Source organism: Chanos chanos, chromosome 8, assembly GCF_902362185.1.
Source record: "Chanos chanos chromosome 8, fChaCha1.1, whole genome shotgun sequence".
Taxonomy (NCBI): Eukaryota; Metazoa; Chordata; class Actinopteri; order Gonorynchiformes; family Chanidae; genus Chanos; species Chanos chanos.
This window is the reverse complement of record NC_044502.1, coordinates 44,582,757-44,601,254: the sequence shown is the minus strand read 5'-3', so window position 1 is coordinate 44,601,254 and position 18,498 is coordinate 44,582,757. Positions and strand designations below refer to the sequence as shown.

Sequence of the window (18,498 nt, the reverse complement as noted above, 5' to 3'; positions counted from 1 at the left end):
CTGAATTCAAGGGCATCAGCAACCAAAGTCACAGTGTTACGGTAGTGATCAAGAATTATCGTAACGTCATTTCAAAGAGTTACAATGTAATTTGAAACAGGCATGATGTCACTCTTAAATATTCATAATGTTACTGTGAAACAGTCACAGTGTTACTTTGAAACAGTCATAATGTTATTATGGAACAATGACGTTACTTTTTAAACATTCGTGTTACTATGAAACAGTCATAATGTAACTCTTAAACGTTCATAATGTTACTCTAGAATTTTGACGGTTGACAAAAAGTAACTGTATGACACTGTCAATCAGTCACACCATTTATCTGGATCAGTCATCAGGTTACACTCCAATAGACACAACATTGCTTAAAAATATTAATCACGTTAGTTTTAAACTTTAAAACAGTCCAGACTGGGGCTGTTTAGGGTTTAAGATTTAACCAAAACCAGCATTGGCTCCTTTAAATACTGTTTTCTGAACTGTGTGTCTTCAGGATGAAGAGATCTCTATGCTGGGAGAGATCACCCATCTCCAGACCATCGCCGACGACCTGCAGGCTCTAACCGTGGACCCTCACAAACTGCCGCCCGCCAGCGAACAGGTCAGTCGGTGAATCGCTCGCTGCCTCCGGGTTGTGAAGCGACACAACCTGAACCAGGTACCTCATTAGCCTAGCGTGCATCTACGCACTGCCCGGAAGCTCCTGGTTCGTCACGTGTGTCGCCTTAAGCGCTGGGTTTCGCGCCAGCTGTTTTTTTTGCGGATCAGGCTGCCATCATCGGCGCGGTAGAACCGGAAAGGCGACGACTTGCCTGATATTTGTTTAGGGAAATGAGCATCGGTGTGGAGCTGACGGGCCTTCCCAGCTCACACACACACACACACACACACACACACACGGCAGCCAAGCCCTGACTGACGAAAGGTGTTACATAAATGAGACATAAGCCATGTCATTACTAACATTTCCTGTGTTTGTAGCTTTAGCCCAAGGGAGTTTTTTCAGAGTCATGTGATTTGCCCTTGACTCATGCGTCAGACTGGTTTTTTTTGTGGTTGTGTTCGTTTGGTTTTTTTGTAATGAACTGTACATTAGAGGTTTCCAGTCTTTTAACGGGTTTGGCTCTGCTGTGCCTCACAGGTCATACATGACTTGAAAGGTTCTGACTACAACTGGTCCTATCAGACTCCACCATCCTCACCCAGTACAACCATGTCCAGAAAGTCCAGTATGTGTAGGTAAGTGTCGGACCCGCTCAGAATTATGTCTGGTTGGTGTGTGTTTATTTTTTTCTTTTTGGATCTGTTGTACTGTTCACTCAATATGACTTACTCACTGGTCTCAGATCAGCAGCTTTGGGTAAAAAGTGATTGAAACACCAGTGTCTGTCTGCACACTGAAGGTTATACACACATGCACTCACATGCACACACACACTCACTCACACTCTCTGTTCTTGCTCTGCCCCCTAGTGGTGGATGTGATAAACTTACTTTGGTTGTAATGTGAGGTAATGGAGTGAGAGAGCTCAGCTCATCATGGATCGGGGGGGGGGGGGGGGGGGGGGGGCGTGTAATGAATTGATCAGTTACAGTCACTTTTTGGAAGCTTCTGACACACACAAAAATTATGCACGTTAAGCCCCGACGTTGAAACTTTGAAGTTTACAAGCCACACACAGATCCGTGAAGTGTCTTATCATTATCAGACTGATATATATGTATTTTTTTTTTTTTTTTATCTTCATTTCGATCATGGACAGATAATCAAGCGTTAGGCACAGACATTACTCAGACTAATCTGCTCTCTGACTGAGGCTTTGATGCGTCAGGGCCTGTTTATCTGAGAGGAAGGAGACATTTGAGTCAGGGAAGGCCTGTAAACTAAAGTCCTACGGCCATCAAAACGCGCTCTCTCACTCACCCCTGTGTGCTCACATCACTACTGTCATCGGATGAGGAGTGACACAAGTCTAACCACGTTTACACAGCCTCTGCCCACCGAATACCTCCTCCTCCTTTTGTTTTCTTTTCTTATAAAATATCAGAGAGGGTTCTGTACCAGTCGTAATGATCACAGAACAGATTTTAGGAGCCGGTTGCACTATGTTTTAAAACATATAAAGGTTTTCAGCTTGTTCAGGTCCAGCAGAACTGAAAAAGACTGGCAGATTGGGCTTTTTTCAGCACGGTTAACTTCTAACAACCAAAAGCAATGGGTTTTATTTATTTTTCTTTTTGATTTTTTTTTAATTTTAATTTCGTAATTATTTTGGTTCTGCACACTTGCACAGGCTGGATACCTCTGTACATTCTTTAGAAACTTTCTAAAACTTTACCCGAAGTGTCAAAAGTTTCTAGAAACTTTCTAAAACTTTACCTTGAAGTGTCAAACCATCCAGTTGTAATTGTCTGAAATGCTCTGTGCAGTGTGTCCCCCTGACCTATACCTTTACCAACCCTGTGACCCAGTGTGTGTGCAATGTCTGTGAACCTGTCTGGAAAAAAAAAACCAAACAAACAAACGAAAAACTGTTTCCAATGAAAACAGTTTGTTGGTATGATGCCTGCATTGCCGTGCTTCGCATTATGGTGTTTTTTAATTTTGTTTTGTTTTGTTTTGGGATTTTTTTTTTGTTGTTGGTCCTCGGTCATCCATAACAGAATCATAACTGTTCAAAATCACAGAATTTCACTGGCGGCGTGTGTCACACCAGAAGGATAGATGTCTCCTTTACAGTAGCCGCAGTCTGTCTCCTGCCTGACCAAGCATGATAAATGTGCTCGCTAGTGCTGGTTTCTCTCTCTCTCGTTTTTTTTTTTTTTTTTTAATTTTGTTTTTCTGGTCGATGTATTTCCCAGTTACAGTCCTCCCTTTTGGCAATGGCCTTTTTTCATTGGATATCAAGCTAAGTAAAGACTGACAGAGGGAGGGAGGGGGGGGGGGGGGGATGGGTCTTTTTCCAGTGCTCTGATTTAAGAGCGATGGCTAAAAATAACCAACACGGGGCCCAGAGTAATTATCTCGTCGTACAGAAGTGGAATAAACTTCAGACCCTCTGAGACAACTCCAGTGTGAAAATTCCCACTTCGTTTAACCCCGCAGTGCCATTCTAACATACGGCGGAGCCACTGAATAGGAATTTGGATCATAATTCGGTCGCAAGACACACTTTGCCTCCTTCGTCTGGAAACCTTGCATAAGATAAAGATTTTTTTTTCCTATCTTATGCAATTTTATTATGGTTAATAGCTGAAGGACTAATTTAAGGCTAATTCTGTACAGTAAGGGAAATTCTGGAAGAAATGTCACCATTCAAAGCATGTATGACGACGAAAGCGTTTGAATGAACCCCTTGTCTATCTTATTACATAATGATGGATTTTTAAATCTAATTGCGGTCGGTTTAAACCTGAAAATGACATCTTTCCAAAATCATGTGTGCACTGATGTTTTTAAATGATTCATTGTCTCAAAGGGAAGGAACATGTCGTTTGTTTTTTGTTTTGTTGTTTGTTTATGTGTTTGTTCTTCTCCATGTGTCACATGTGATTTTTTTTTTTTTTTTTTTTTGTGATTTGAGTTTGGTCGTGCTTTGAGTTTGCCCTTGCCTGCTGCATTTTGGGTTTGTGGAGTGTTAATGGTACCTGGTCTCCCCCCCTCCTTCCCTTCCCCACCCCCCTCCCCCCTCCTTCTCTGTTTTGTCTCCACCATTTTTTTCCGCCCACTTCCCCCTTTTTGCTCGTGCCCCGCCCCCCTTCGACTCCGCCCTGTCTCTAACAGCAGTCTGAACAGTGTCAACAGTAGCGACTCCCGATCCAGTGGCTCGCTCTCTCACTCACCTTCCTCACACTGTCGCTACCGCAGCTCCACCCTGCCACAGCAGGTCCCCGCCCGCCTGTCCAGCATCTCCTCCCACGACTCCGGCTTCATCTCCCAGGATGCCTTTCAGTCCAAGTCTCCCTCGCCGATGCCCTCCGACACAGCGCCCCAGGTAAGAACCCCCCCGCCCTCCCCCCTCCGTATGCCTGTATGTCTGTATCCACAGAAAAGTCTCAGTGGAACCTGCACAGGTAAGAGTCCACCCACAAGTATAGTGCAGTGTCCGCTGCTGTAGCACAGGCAGACACACAAACATCCTCATAAGTCAGGATTACGACAAAGACCCCCACATATTCATATGTCATTAAAAAAAAAAAAGGCCCAAAGGACCTAAACAGTCAAGTCCTGTCAGTTATCTTTTACTCTGCCAGATAAAGTCTAAGAGTGTCCCTCTATGTCCTTGTATGAGGAGCAGTGTCTTAACCAAAGGTCTGGACAAACTGTGACACACACTGCCCTTCATGTCTGTTCAAGTCTTTTCCTCGTGATACAGGCAGCCGTGCAGGGAAGGGCCTAGAATGTTAGAATGTTCTCTTCTGTACAGTGTAGCCAGACAAAGCTACAACTGATTAAGGTTTGGGCCAAGCCAATAAAAAAAAAAAAAAAAAAAAAACCCACTCTGATCCAGATATCAGTGAAATCCCAGGAGATTCCCCTTTATCCTTATATGGAGAGTTAATCCGTACGGAAGGATCTACTTCAAGACCTGAAAGTCAGCCCCGGAGATCAGGCTGAAGTCTATGCCTCTCATGACATCACACACTAAACCCTACATAGAATAACCCTCCAGAACCCCCCCCCCCCCCTCCCACACACACACACACACACACACACACACACACACGCGCGCACACACACACGCACACACAGCTAAGGGTCAAAACAGTTTCTGTCTTGTCCCAGACTTCCTCTTGGACGTGGTTCCATAGGTGTGGGCCTGGTCCAACTCTTCCTCTCCTAGGGCTGATGCCGTTTGCCAGCGCACTGTCCAAGGACATTTTGTGATTATTCATGTACGAGAACACGTTTTATTGGTGCCTCCCGAGGTTTGAGTTTACGAGGGCTCAGTCCAAGATGTCTGGCTCTTGAAAAATAGCTACGGTGTGTGTGTGTGTGTGATGGAGAGAGAGAGCAGGATGACTCTGTGTGTGGGTGTGTGTGTGTGTGTGAGGGAGATAGAAAAAAGCAGTTATAAGAAGATTGTTTGCATGAGAGAGACAGGGAAAGAGAAAGATAGTGACAGTGTGTGCACGAGTGTGTGTGTGTGTGAGAGAGAGAAAAAGAAAGACGGAGAGAGAGAGTGAGAGTGAGTGACACAGGTCCAGAGAAAGAGATGGAGACAGACAGAGAGAATGCTGGGAGCCCACGTCTCGGCTGCCGTCCTGTACCCCATCTGCGGACGGTTGATGAATTGTCTCTGGGGCTGATTAGCGCCATGCCCAGCTGTGCACAGTACAGACTCTCATATCCCCCCCCCCCCCCCCTCTCTCTCTCTCTCTCTCTCTCTCTCTCTCTCTCTCGCTCCCTCTCTCTCTCCCCCTCTCTCCCCCCCCTCTCTCCCCCCTCTCTCTCTCTCTCTCTGTCTCTCTCCCTCTCTCTCTTCCCCCTCTCTCTCTCTCTCTCTCTCTGTCTCTCTCCCTCCCTCTCTCCCTCTCTCTCTCCCCCTCTCCCTCTCTCTCTTTCTCTCTCTCTCTCTCTCTCTCTTTCTCTCTCTCCGTCCTTCTCTCTCTCTCTCTCTCTCTCTCTCTCTCTGTCTCTCTCTGACACACACTCTCTCTCTTACTCTCTCTCTGATGACACACTCTTTCACTTTCTCTCTCTCTCTCTTTCTGTTTCTCTTTCTCACTCTCCTTCACTTTCCCATGAGCCACAGACAAAGTTTTCCCCATGATTCAATCTCTAATTTCACAGAGCTTCAAGTTCCCCCTCACTAAATTCCCACCACAAATTTGACCAATCACTGTTCCAAATGTGTCAATATGTCTGCCAGGGCCTGGTTTGGGGTGGATTTCTTTTTTTTTTTGAAGCTCGGTGTGGTGGGTGAGGTGATTGGAACCATTCTATCACCGCTAGCTAAGAGCAGCAGCAGCAGCAGCAGCAGAAGGGAAATTATGGTTTTTGGGGAACATTCGAAGACTTTGAGGTCATTGTAACTGAAGTGTTTAGCATTTTTGACCTCCGTTGGCTGCTCTGCATCATCAGACAGTGGGTTGTATCCAGACTTAAGCCAAGCTAAAGATGAGGTTTGTAAGAGGGGGGGTTGCCAAGGATGCCATCATTACTCACACACACACACACACACACACACACACGCCTTTCCCCCTTCCCTCTCAATTAGTTCACAGTATGGTCTCAGAGCTTCCGACTGGCGTGACCGCAGCTCCAGTGAAAACACTATGTGATGGAAAAACCTCGCTGTCTCTGGCTTCCTCTGCTCTCTAATGCTCCTGACTGCCTGGGTTTTCCACTTTTCCCTCCATCCCTCTATCCCTCTCTCTCTCTCTCTCTGTGTTTTATTTTATTCTTCATCCAAGAATCTGACAAATGTGAAATGAGTAGCGAAGTTTGCGGTCTGGTTCTGTGCAGTTGTGTGTGTGTGTGTGTGTGTGTGTGTGTGTGTGTGTGTGTGTGTGTGTGGGGAACGGGTCGTACGGGTTGAAACCGACTCTGCTCTGGACCCTCAGACTAACTCTACTGATGGCAGCGTCCCAGACGTTGTTTCGTGCTGTTTTTCTTTTGCTTTGTTTTGTTTATACTGCTTCTAACCTCTTGCTTCATGTTTCTCTCTCTCTCTCCCTCTCTCTTCCCCATCTTTCTTTTCATTTCTCCCTCTCTCTTTCTCTTTCTTTCTCTCTGTCTCTGCTCTCCTGTCTTTATCAACTTGTGTCTGTTTTTGTCGTGTCTGCTCTACATCTCTGTATCTTCTCTACTGTATCTTTTCTTGACCTATGTGTGTTGATGTCTGTGTGTGTATGCACACACACACACACACACACACACACACTCTGCTGTCCTCCGCCGCGCGCCCCCTCAGCCTGCCTCGAGCTCAGCGTCTTCAGAAGCCTCTGAGACTGCACAGTCAGTGAGCGAGTGCAGCTCTCCCTCCTCTGTCGGCTCCACAGAAAAGGTGAACACCCCATTGGCCCTCTCATCTCACTCCAGCCAAACCTCATTGGCCCACCTCTCCTCCCTCTCCCTCCCCATTGGTTGTCTTGTTTGCGGGATATCACACACACAGACACACACACACACACACACACACACACACACACACACCACAGAGCTCTGTGGTCTTTTTGAACTTCATTCAGAACTTCCAGCTGGACCAGTGCACAGAATTCTCATTTCACCCTGGCTGTTGTCATTTGGCAGAAAACCTCTCAGATGTTGTTTTTTTTTTTTAATTATATATCCACTTAGCTTTTCAGTTACCTACACCCTTTTAGTTGTCATCTGCAGAGCATATGTTGTTGTTGTTGTTGTTTTTGTGTAACTGTAAAAGTCATTAAAAGTTTGGTCAACTGAAAATGATAAGGCAGTTTGTTCCAAAATATTTTTTTTTACTGAACAGGAACTGTTGAGTCCTGGCAAATTCAGCTGCTTTGGGTGTAGTATTTGAGGGGAGTTTTGTGACAGTTGTGAAGTAAATGGCCGTACCATTTTTTTCAGTTGACCACACTTTCCTCTTTTTACAGTGTGACTACTTTCACCATTGCACTTGTTTTTCCAGCCTGTTTTGTTTTGTTTTGTTTTGTTTTGTTTATCATTCATACATTTGTTTAATTTTGTCCTCCATTCTGTGTCTGTCTGGGTGTTTGTCTGCCGTTCCGTTCGGTTCGGTTCTGTTCCGTTCTCCCGCACGTGACCCAGTTGCCAAACGGCTTTGATCACTACGGTCCGGCTGACTCGTCATACCTGAACGGAGGGACGGGGGGATCCGGGGGGGGCTTTCCCTTCTTCCCTCCTCCTTCCTCCATCTCCTCTTCCTCATCCTCCTCTTCCTCCACCCTGCGCTCGTGGTCCCGGCCAGGCTCTGCCTTGTTGCCCGACTACCCGCACTATTGTACCCTCGGACCGGGCATGTTCCCATCCTCTAAGGTCCCCAGCTGGAAGGTTTGTCAGCCTCTGTCTCTCCTCTCATTGGACGATTGCTTGTGTCTTTTTTTTTTTTTTTTTTTTCACCCCACCCTCATGTGTATGTTTAGTGTGGATCTAAATCAAGGCCACTTGATGAAGGCTGAGATGGACGGAGTACTCTGTGAGGCAGGGTTTTTCAGTTTTAGCTGGATAACAGAGGTCAGAGGTCAAGAGTGGCTAATAGGCACGTTCTTGAACTCTTGTCCTTTTCCTGAACAGTTTTCCAGGTTTTTTTTTTTTTTTGGTTCAGGTAATCTGGCTAAATGAGAAATCCTGCTTTGGAGAATAGCGTTCCATGTTTTGGATTTTTAAATGGGAAATTCTGTGAAAAAACACAGACACTTTGGATGAAGAGTCTCGCCCGCTGTTACTGACATGATAGAGCGAAACCTGACAGAATTTTGTGTTTAACCACAATTAACCAGAAATGAAACATGTCCTCCCCGTCTAACTTTAGCAAACTCATTAACTTATTGGTAAACTCATTGGAAAGTAGATTTTAAAATTTTAATGTCACAAATCTGTAAATTTTTAGTAGTGTTACAATTCTTTTTTTTTTCCACCAAAGCATTTTGGATTGGTACAAACATTGACTAAAAATCTCATGATAATTTGGAAACAGTAACCTGAGGAAGAATTCTGAATGAATGAATGAATGAATGAACAGTGCCTCCATGTGGCCAATGATGGAACTGCATACAGAAGTCCATCTCAGCACCAGTGCAGGAGAGTGTGTGTGTGTATGAGTGTAGAACAGGGAATGATGCGTGTGTTTGTGTGTCTCAGGACTGGGCTAAGCCAGGCCCATACGATCAGCCCATGGTGAACACGCTGCGTCGGAAAAAAGAAACGAAAGATCAAACAGACACCACGATGACCTCCTCCACACAACCAGGCATCACGATGACCTCCCCCACACAACCAGGCCCAATCAGCACTGCCCAGGATGACAGCCAGAGAGCCAGGAGTGTGGCCACAACACCCAAGGTCAGACAGACAGACACACACACACACACACTAAAAAAAACATACACACACACACACCTACACACACACAAACACACTCAAATACACACATACACTCACTCAAACACCACACACATGCACACACACACACACACACACACACACACATTCTCAAATACACTGTTAGTCTTATGGCTGGTTTCAGATTATAGAATCCAGTAAAAGGTCAATAGAGAGAATGAGTGTGTGTGGTAATTACAGTGGGTGTAGTGTAATCAGTAGTCACAGTGTGAAGGTCTTCTGAGTCAGAACAAGCCGCATATTGCACAGTGTATATGTATTTACCCCACATAACATTAGTACCTGTTCCTAGAGGACTCGATTCTGACCTTGTCTTTTTGGTTGTTTTCCTGTGTGTACATTTGTGGTGTGTGCGTGTGTGTGTGTGTGTGCTTGTGCGTGTGCGTGTGCGCGTGTGTAAACAGACAGAGGACATTGAGGTGCATGAGGAGCTGGCTCTAGCCCTATCCCGTGGGTTACAGTTAGACACACAGAGATCCAGCAGGGACTCTTTACAGTGCTCCAGTGGCTACAGCACCCAAACCACTACACCCTGCTGCTCCGAAGATACCATACCATCCCAAGGTAACACACACACACACACACACACATGCAGAGAAACAGATATACACACACACAAATCAGTGTATGGAACATCTGACTATCTGAGGCCTGTTCCAGCTCTCTTAGGTGGCTCCGTTACCATGTCTCCTTGTTACTAAAATTCTAACAGGCCTTATTGTGATGCATTAATACCAAACACACATCACATGAATGCCTCACTATGGCGTCTATTCATGCTGTTAATTAAGAGAGTAAAGTCACAAGGAAAGTCACACTGTAGACAATCTTTCTGATACTTATTTTATTCTGGTCTGGCACACACACACACACACACACACACTTTCACTCCGTCATAAAAATGTTCTTACCGCCACTGCACTTCCCCAAGTACTACTGACCTTACTTGTCTCAGCAAAGTTAAATGCTTTGGGTTTTTGTTTTGTTTTTGTTTTTTTACTGCATTGTAACGGTCACTCTTGTCATGTCTGTGTCGCCTACCGCAGAGTCAACAAAATCTTATTGCCACCAGTAAAACCCATGACACAAGACGCCACAAATCTAAAATCTAACTGACGTCGTTGTTAATTTGGCTGTTTCATAGAAATGAACTACACATTAAGGCTGGTCTGAATAAATTAGAAGCTTCTCTAACTCTGACCCACCCTTCCCCCACCCGGCAGTGTCTGACTACGACTACTTCTCCGTCGGCGGGGATCCGGACATGGAGCAGCAGGAGTTTGACAAATCCTCCACCATCCCCCGGAACAGCGACATTAGCCAGTCCTACCGCAAAATGTTCCAGGCCAAACGGCCGGCGTCCACCGCGGGCCTCCCGTCCACGGCCGGCCCGGTCATCGTCACTCCGGGCGTGGCCACCATCCGCCGCACGCCTTCCACCAAGCCCTCCGTCCGCCGGGCCGCTGCTCTCGGCGTGGGCCCGATCCCCATAAAGACTCCCGTCATTCCCGTCAGGACGCCCACGGTTCCCGACCTTCCGGGGGGGTTCCAGTCCGCTCCGGGCGGCAGCAACGGGACCGAGGAGGAGATGGAAGAGCAGCCCAGCCCGGAGTCGCCCACCCTGAGGGAGGAGGGCGGAGAGCTGCCCATGGCGTCGTGGAGTGGCCAGGCCTCCATTAACCCCCCCTTCCTGCCCGGTCAGCAGCCCCCGTGTGAGGGCGGAGATGGGGAGGGCATGGACGACGTGGACTCCTCCGACCCCCAAGGAGACACGATGCTCCTGGCCATCCGACGAGGGGTCAAGCTGAAGAAGACGTCGACAAATGATCGGTCCGCACCGCGGATTGCGTGAGAGGGAAAACGAGAGAGAGAGAGAGAGGAAGAGAACGAGAGAGAAAAGCAGGGGGGGGGGGGGGGGGGGGCTAACTGCCTTCAGATACAAAGCAAGAAAACAAAAGTCTGTATAGGGTCCAACAACAAATGCCTGCTTTCATTCCAGTACCCATTGTGGGGAGAGAAAGAGTTAGAGTTTTTTTCTTTTCTTTCTTTTTTCATATTTCATTTCAGAAGCGCAGAAAAAAGCGGTGTCCTATGCTATCACAGAGTTGACACCTTTCGTAGAGCAGATTTAAGAGGTACTTGCTTAATTTGGAACCTTATGTGTAAGGTGACTCTTACCCCCTTGCCCCCTACCCCCTCCCCCCCCCCCACCCCCCATCTCTCTCTCTTTCTCTCTCTCTCGCTCAGATCCTTTCAGCGTCAGTTGTCTCAAGGTGCCAAATTACTTGACTCTTAAACGTGTCATAAGCTCCACCAACTAAACTTTTCGAAGGACGCAGGCAGTAGGAGCCCAAGCGTTGATAGCTGGTGTAGCCTCCATTGTAGGGAGTGAGGGGGAATCCTTGTCCTGTGATTGGCTCCAGACTGTACGAAACTCCTCATGCTGGTTAACACTGTTAGCGCATGCTCTCTGTCACTACCCATGCCTTCATAATGACCCTTATAAACCTGACAATACAAAGCAATACGCTGTGGAGACAGAGAGAGAGAGAGAGAGAAAAAAAAAGATAACATTCAATTATCGTGTGTATCTCTGAAATACAAGTATATGCCACTACAGTTAAGTACTAGAGGGGGGAGGGGTGGTGGAAATTAAACTGTGGATGACGGTAAACGAGGTATAATTCAAAACTAAGGCTGATTTTCATGTGGTCTAGGGCTTGTACTTTTAAAACGAATTTTACTCCGTTTTTTTTTTTTTTTTAATTTTATTTTAATTGTTGTTGGTATTGATGTTTGTTTTGTGTTCAGTCATAACTGCATGCCGCTGTAAACGGGAGATTTAATCTGATCACTACAGTTTGTCTCACAGTAAGCTATAAATCTGTTCAAACACTTTTACGATTTTGTTAGGTTTATGTTATTTTATTTTTTCTCTGCCATTATAAATGAAATTCCAGCTTGAGTTTAGTTTTAATTCTGACTGGCAGAGGTATTCTTAAAGTACTTCTTCAGTTTGTATGGAATTGTAAATAACGACACAGGAACAAAGACTTACCCACAGACTTAATTTATTCATTTAATGAGCACTCGATTTTTTTTTTTTTTATTCCTCAGAATAGATCCAGTTCTTTTCATGCATGTGCTGTGAAATTATTTTGTATATTATGTTAATACAATATAAGGTAAATTACTCTACAGAAGCACACACTTTAGCCTGACTGCTTACCACATCTTCAGTACAAACACTACGGTCCGAATACTGCGCCTTGGGGAAAAAAATTGTTTCTCTCTACCGCTAGCTAGTAGAACAACGTAACTAACCGGCTGCAACTAGCGCTTTAGCATCTATACAGTATGATTTCTTCAGCATTTAGTCATTCTTTACTGCCTGCATTTGTAAGCACCTCAAAATCTGCATTGTATATGGAAATGCAACATAGAATCTTGTGATTACAGAGCTGTGATTTAGAGAGAGATGTTAAGTTCTGTTCGAGAAAAAAAAACGGGGAACCCGTTTTCGGTAAAGTTAGTAGTTCTTTAAAGTTAACCTACGACGGCACTGCTTGTCAACTTGTGCTCTCTCTGTGCTTGAACAATGTGTGAACAACAACTTAAAACAGTGTGATATTGGAATTTGCTTTTTCGACCGCGTCTGCATTCAGAGATCTTTTTGGCAAGTATGAATGCGACGTTCGTTAAGCAGTGAATAGATGGGTTTTGTGGCGAACACGTACAAGTCCTTTAACATTTCATAAGTGTTTATGTCTAGTAAATGTTCAGTTTTTCCATCCTCAAACATCGTGTGTTAAAAGTTGTCTGCCATCATTCATGTACTTGTCTGCTAATCCGGACGCCAACCCGTTTTCCATAAAACGTGTTTGTACTGTTTAAGAAGGAGCACAAACGCTGCTTTGCTCCAGAGTCTCGGTTGTTAAAAAGAGAACTCAAATGTCATGAGTGACTCATATTGTATAATTTTTTTAATGGTGCTTTCTTTTCTTTTGTTGTGTGTTTTTCTTTAGACGTCATCTCATACTCTAGTCTTTGTCTTCTCAATAAACCGTTCAGAATCTGTTCTGCAGGATGGATCCTTTGACTGTTTTTCTCCAGTGTTTCTCTTATCTGGATGTTTGCGTAATGTTTCCATTGTTCTCTGTGTTAAAGCTCTTGCTTGTATGTTCCCAAATATGATATATATTAGGACATTAGCCCCAGATAAATGGGAAGCTGCAGTCCAAGCGAAGAAAAAAAATTCAGTGTTAAAATTCCAAACAATGTTGTTTTAGCAATTCCTTATACATTATAGCAATTCAAGTACACTTCGTCAGTGTGTTAAAAAAAGAGATAATGTTTAGAATGTTTATTTTGATCTTATCCTCATCCTTATGCATATAAGGACGACGATATGCAAATAAACGTGTAAAATGGTAATTTTTTAGATTTTGTAGCTGCCACACAGCCATATATGGAGTGGTTTTAACACGCGCCTCGTGAGGAAGAGAAACACTGGTGAAATAAAAGTTCAGGACTAATAGTTTCACCAAATTGGTCAAAGAGACGCTTGTAAAATTGTGAAACTCAAATTAGCGGATGCTACCGTGCATATGATGCTACGAATCTATATGTCAGCACTGTGTCAATCCCGAAGTGTTTTGATATTGTCTGTGTATAAAACTTTAGTTTTAAGCGTTGCTGTACCGCAGTGTGCAGCAATTAACGTCTAGATATTTATCTGAAGAGCATATCTAGATTGTTTTTCTTTTTTAAAAAATGTTGCCAAAATTTTATGCGTACGCTGACTGCTAGTTTAAAACATTTGTGGGGTTTCCTTTTCTTACTGTAAAAATGCGATTTTGTCGAATAGACCCAGAGATATCGGTTGATTTTCTCAGTTTGGTAGTTTGTACTGAACCGACCTCTACTCCTGTGCAATTGAACAGGTCACGAGTACCGTTTATGTATGTTTAACGGTTTTTTTTCCATGTAATACTTGCTTCAGCCTACATTAAAGAGAGAATCTGTTTAATGTCCGTTTATGCGTTTGACCGTTATTTCCGCGAGGACTACTGTCCGTCATTGTAAGTATATTATTTTCACTATTCTCTAATATAGAGAACGTCTCACTGAGATTTGAAAACCGAACTGAAGGATCACACGTCCATAACCTGTTTCAGACATAATTAGTTTTATTCTGATTAATTTAAGTTTATTAAAGATTAAAAACATTTCAGAAATATTCAGTTATTTATGAAACACCCCTGTGAAGCCCAGCACCCCCATTCTAGACCACTACAGCCATGAAAGAGCTTTTTTTTCTTAACTATTTAAATAAATCCAGTCACAGCAGTTTCACTGACAATATATATTTATTATACCTATAGAGGGAGAATTCACAGAATACAGGTGTAGGTTTGAAGGGTGACACAAAGTTGGCTGCTCTCGGCAGCGACGAGGTTCACATAGGACGCTCTCTGGGGCGAGTGACATACTGCCACCAGAGGGGGGGCAGGTCCCCCTCCTTACGAGCTGGGGGCAGGGCTTCAGACCTGACTCCGCCTTCAGGGGTCTCCTCCTGCAGCTGCTGGACCTACAGACAGACAAGGTACTGCTGATTACTGATTGACAGAGGCAAGCTGGAAGTCTGACCAGATATTAGTCTGACTGCTCTCTAAGTACTAACATTTGTCAACATTGCCAAAATGTGCAGTCATGTTTTTCTGTGTGTGTGTGCTCAATCTTGACAATGTGTATTCCTCAAGATACCATCTTCAAACTAATACTGTCCCTTGAGTCACCCTTGATCACAATACCTGTCCAAACCTGCAGGTGGCATCAGTGTGTCTAGCAACTTTCAGATTGTCAATAAACTCTAACCTTAACCAGTGGAAGGAATTGATTTATTTTTACCTGAGAAACAGGTGCATGTGCACTCAGTCATTTGTGACTCATTGCCTTTTGCCACAAGTATTTAATCCAACCACACCAGTTCATTTTTGTTTGTGGTTAATCCACAACAGTCTGAAGCCAAACTGACCAATTAATTAAATTAGAATAGGATTAGGTGGCATTGTGCAGTGACTCTCAATCCAATGCTCCAAAGCTCACGGCTGGACACATGGGCTAGGAAATCAAATGGGAAATCTAGTAAGAAAGCTCAAGGCCCTAAATTCGCACCTCTAAACTTGGCAATCAGCTGATAAATTGAATTAGGTGTGTGTGTTCCGGGAAGACAAAGAGAAAAAGTTGCAGGGGCAGCTTGGCCTTCAGAAACCCACTCCTCTGGATTACTATGTTTCCTATCATGATGATTTCCACTTGCCTCTCTATCCCAGCTCTGCGCCTGCAACTTCTTCCACTGTTCCCTCTTGGCAAAGTAGTCTGGGTACATGGCCTTCTCCGAGGGATGCCAGTGATCCAGGCACCACTCAGGAACCTGGGTAAGAGGGAAAAAAAAGGGAAAACAGCACAATGATGGGGATTCAATGAAGCTTTGACGGTAGGTGAAGCTACTTTAAGCTTTTTGGCTTGTTTTCTATTCTCTGCATGGAAAGTGTATTGATTAAAATAGTTGTATCTTTTTGTTGTTGTTGTGATGTACTTAGGGTTCTGCAACAGTTTACTACAGGATGGATTTTAAAAGGACAAACCAATGAATCATAACTCTAGTACAATCCTTAAGCCACACACATTTTACCTTATAGCATTCATATCTCTCATAGGATGTCCCGCCAGGTGAGTCTGGGAACAGGTAGGGCTGTGGATGCTGATTGGCCCAAAATTCCTCCTCACCAGCTTTCAGCATCATTGTTGCTTTGACCAAGTCCTTCTCATGCTTATTCTCATCAAATCGAGCTCTCAGCAGACAGGCATAGAAGCGATACTTATCTCTGTGAGAGAGAGAGAGAGACTTTGTTAACACTGACAAGTTTAAGATCATAAAATGAAGGGCAATACAGGATTCTGCTGGTCAAGAGGTCGGTAACGTCGTTTAACAAGATAAGTTAAAGACAAATCTGAAAATGCTGAGGTGGTTCCTTGGACAAAAGTAAGACTATTCCTTTGTGAGCTGCACTGGCTGCCTAAACCCCACTGTAAGACTGAGGTGCGTTTGTGTATTAAGGTGTAGAAGGGCCTAAACAGTACAAAGGGTAATAGCCTAGTGACAATCATTGAGTTATATGGAAAACCTACACTGAGCGGCCTGGATGCCGAAAATGTATTTATCATATTAATAACTTAATACAAACCGATACAAGACGACTGTTTAAAATACCTCACCAAACATTTAGCTGTCTGAATAACTTTCCATGTCTTTGAAATAAAAAAAAACGGAGTAATTTTCGACAACTATAAGGTAAACACCACGGGTTAGTTTCCGTTAATCGTTGCTTCGAAAACTGCTAGGCTAGGTAAGCTGATGTTAAAGCCACTGAATAAGGCCTCCATTCTCAAGCAAAATGCTCACCTAAAGATGCACCAGGATTCCAGGTGTCTAAGGGCTCTCTTATAAAGCCGTAAGACCTTCTGTTGGTGGGTTAGATAGGCGGTTGCCATCTTTGCAGGTCCACTGTCCCGAGTCACCTTCGAGAATTTGCAACAAGAGAACGAGCTGAAGTCAGTGCTGCCACCTACAGATGTGGAGGCCAGTGGCAATCACATTACAGGAGCGGGGGGCCCATCTCTACAGGCGTTCGTCATTAGAACAAACGTCATTTGCTGACATTTTTATTCTGACGTCAGATCTGCAGTAAAGGGTTGGATGGACTGTTTAACAAATGCCATGACCGTGGATTACGTCTGATGACGTCTCTCTGCTGCTTTCAGTCTGTCGCTGCACGAGCTGATTGTCCCGCCAGGGTTTTCATTCGATCAATAGTCTTAAAAATTACCACCAGTATGGAAATTGATTATATAACAAATGGAACCATTTAGAGCTATTACAGACATTCTTAATAGGTTTAGAGTGTGCGTTTCAGCATCAGCCAAAATTTCCAGAGGCACATTATACATAATTTATAAAACCTTATAAATATCTTTATAATGTCATATATGCCTAGACTTATGATGAACAGTATGAAAGTCGCCTGAAAAACTGAACACCGTTTGTCAGTTAATGAACATTCGGGGGAGTGTCTAGGGTGGAGTCTACTACGCTTTGTTGCCAACTCAAAATTAGTCGTCACCTTCAGATGATTAACACTATGAGAATGCATACAGTTCTACCCCATTTCATTATATAAACACGGACAAACACCGACAACATACCAAGAATATTTTCCTGTTCCTTCGAGGATAGAAACTTCAGCTTTTCCTACAAATGAATGTCTCACTCTCATACTAAAAAACGGGTATGAATCTAGTTTTGAAATACATTGGCCGAGAAATATTTTTCATTGTTTCTGCTTTTCACCCCCTGCTAAATACGTGAGTTATTCAGTTCCGTTATGATATTCACAAGGAATCATCACTCTCCCCTGAAAAAAAAAACCGCGGAATCACGCACGCTCGCAACATGTTCTTTGACACGTTACACATGAACTGCCACGTTATGGCTTAGCTTGACCTGCAAATGGCCTGCGTGACGTGATACAATAAACTGACTTCTGTACCCGTAACCGTATCCGTATCCAAATGATGAAGGGCACATCACGGACGCAGGGCGGTACAATGTCAAACGTTACTTGGACTTACGCGGGACGGTATGCAGGAAAAAAGCATGGACACTGTAGACCTTGTTATAGTGGCATGCACACATCACTCTATCAAAGACCATCTGTCAAGAGACAGGAAGAGCAAAGTAATACGATTCCCGTCACACCGCGGAGTGGCCATTCTTTCGGGAAATGTAGTTTTACTGGAACAGCTGAGGCTGTAGGGCGAGGTATGGTGTCTTCGAAAAGAAATACATTTCCCTCATGAAGAGAGGTGAAAAATGGGGCGCGTGTTTCGTTGTTCCTCGGCAACACCAATAACAAGGTGCAACACTGTTGGGACAGCGGTTGCTCTTTGAGTCACGCCTGTCCACTGGCGTTGAGTCGCGCGGTATTGTACAGGGAGCGAAAACTACAACGTCGAAGAAATATCGTCAGAGCTACGTAGACCCCGAACTATTTCAGAGCGAAATAATTGAAGGCTACTGAAAGAGGCATGCGTCACGAGGTGCGGGCACAGCAGCTCGTCCGGAGAAAAGGGGAAGTGGTTTTTTCGCCAGTGGTAGAGAAATGAGAAATGTTTGCATTTGATTTATCAGCTATAACTCCACCGATGTACTTGGGATGCGCGGATATTTCAGGATTTACGAAAATCTCATTCTTTGGATATATATTCCATGTCTCGATGCTGCGGTAAATCCATGGTGAGGGATATCTGAAGGTTTTTGACGGGACACCCGTGGGATCATTGTTTTTAAAGGTATGTGTCCGTCG

General features: G+C 44.3%; 2 protein-coding genes across 7 annotated transcripts in view; one reads left to right on the top strand and one right to left on the bottom strand.

Moving 5' to 3' along the window:
- LOC115818567 (protein MTSS 1) overlaps positions 1-10,980 on the top strand; it is a 52,155-nt gene extending 41,175 nt beyond the window's left edge. For 2 of the 5 annotated variants that reach the window (XM_030781970.1, XM_030781972.1), the window contains 7 exons: positions 497-604; positions 1,145-1,242; positions 3,788-3,998; positions 7,757-7,999; positions 8,810-9,010; positions 9,475-9,634; positions 10,294-10,980. In XM_030781970.1, coding sequence (XP_030637830.1) covers positions 497-604; positions 1,145-1,242; positions 3,788-3,998; positions 7,757-7,999; positions 8,810-9,010; positions 9,475-9,634; positions 10,294-10,922 — 1,650 coding nt within the window. In that variant the 3' untranslated portion in view covers positions 10,923-10,980. Of the gene's footprint in view, positions 1-496; positions 605-1,144; positions 1,243-3,787; positions 3,999-6,920; positions 7,014-7,756; positions 8,000-8,809; positions 9,011-9,474; positions 9,635-10,293 lie in introns of all 5 variants that reach the window. The other 3 variants (XM_030781967.1, XM_030781969.1, XM_030781971.1) reach the window with 3 other exon arrangements.
- Positions 10,981-14,429: 3,449 nt separating this feature from the next.
- On the bottom strand, positions 14,430-17,817 carry LOC115818570 (NADH dehydrogenase [ubiquinone] 1 beta subcomplex subunit 9). 2 transcript variants are annotated; one of them, XM_030781974.1, is made up of 5 exons: positions 17,765-17,817; positions 16,539-16,654; positions 15,768-15,960; positions 15,393-15,506; positions 14,430-14,660 (listed from the first exon to the last, which is right to left on the bottom strand). In XM_030781974.1, the coding sequence occupies exons 1-5, from the start codon at positions 17,789-17,791 to the stop codon at positions 14,529-14,531; spliced, it is 582 nt and encodes a 193-aa protein (XP_030637834.1). In that variant the 5' UTR covers positions 17,792-17,817; the 3' UTR covers positions 14,430-14,528. The 2 variants fall into 2 exon arrangements, with proteins under 2 accessions (XP_030637834.1, XP_030637835.1); XM_030781975.1 differs by lacking the exon at positions 17,765-17,817 and adding an exon at positions 17,339-17,409.
- Between the last annotated feature and the right edge of the window lie 681 nt (positions 17,818-18,498).

What these genes read in the sequence shown, in the direction of transcription:
- LOC115818570 (XM_030781974.1), bottom strand. Translation starts at nt 17,791, where the DNA reads ATGCTTTTTTCCTGCATACCGTCCCGC. An exon ending in TTTCCTGCATACCGTCCCGC is followed by an intron (nt 16,655 to 17,764) that starts GTAAGTCCAAGT and finishes AAATTCTCGAAG; the next exon opens with GTGACTCGGGACAGTGGACC. An exon ending in GAATCCTGGTGCATCTTTAG is followed by an intron (nt 15,961 to 16,538) that starts GTGAGCATTTTG and finishes TCTCTCTCACAG; the next exon opens with AGATAAGTATCGCTTCTATG.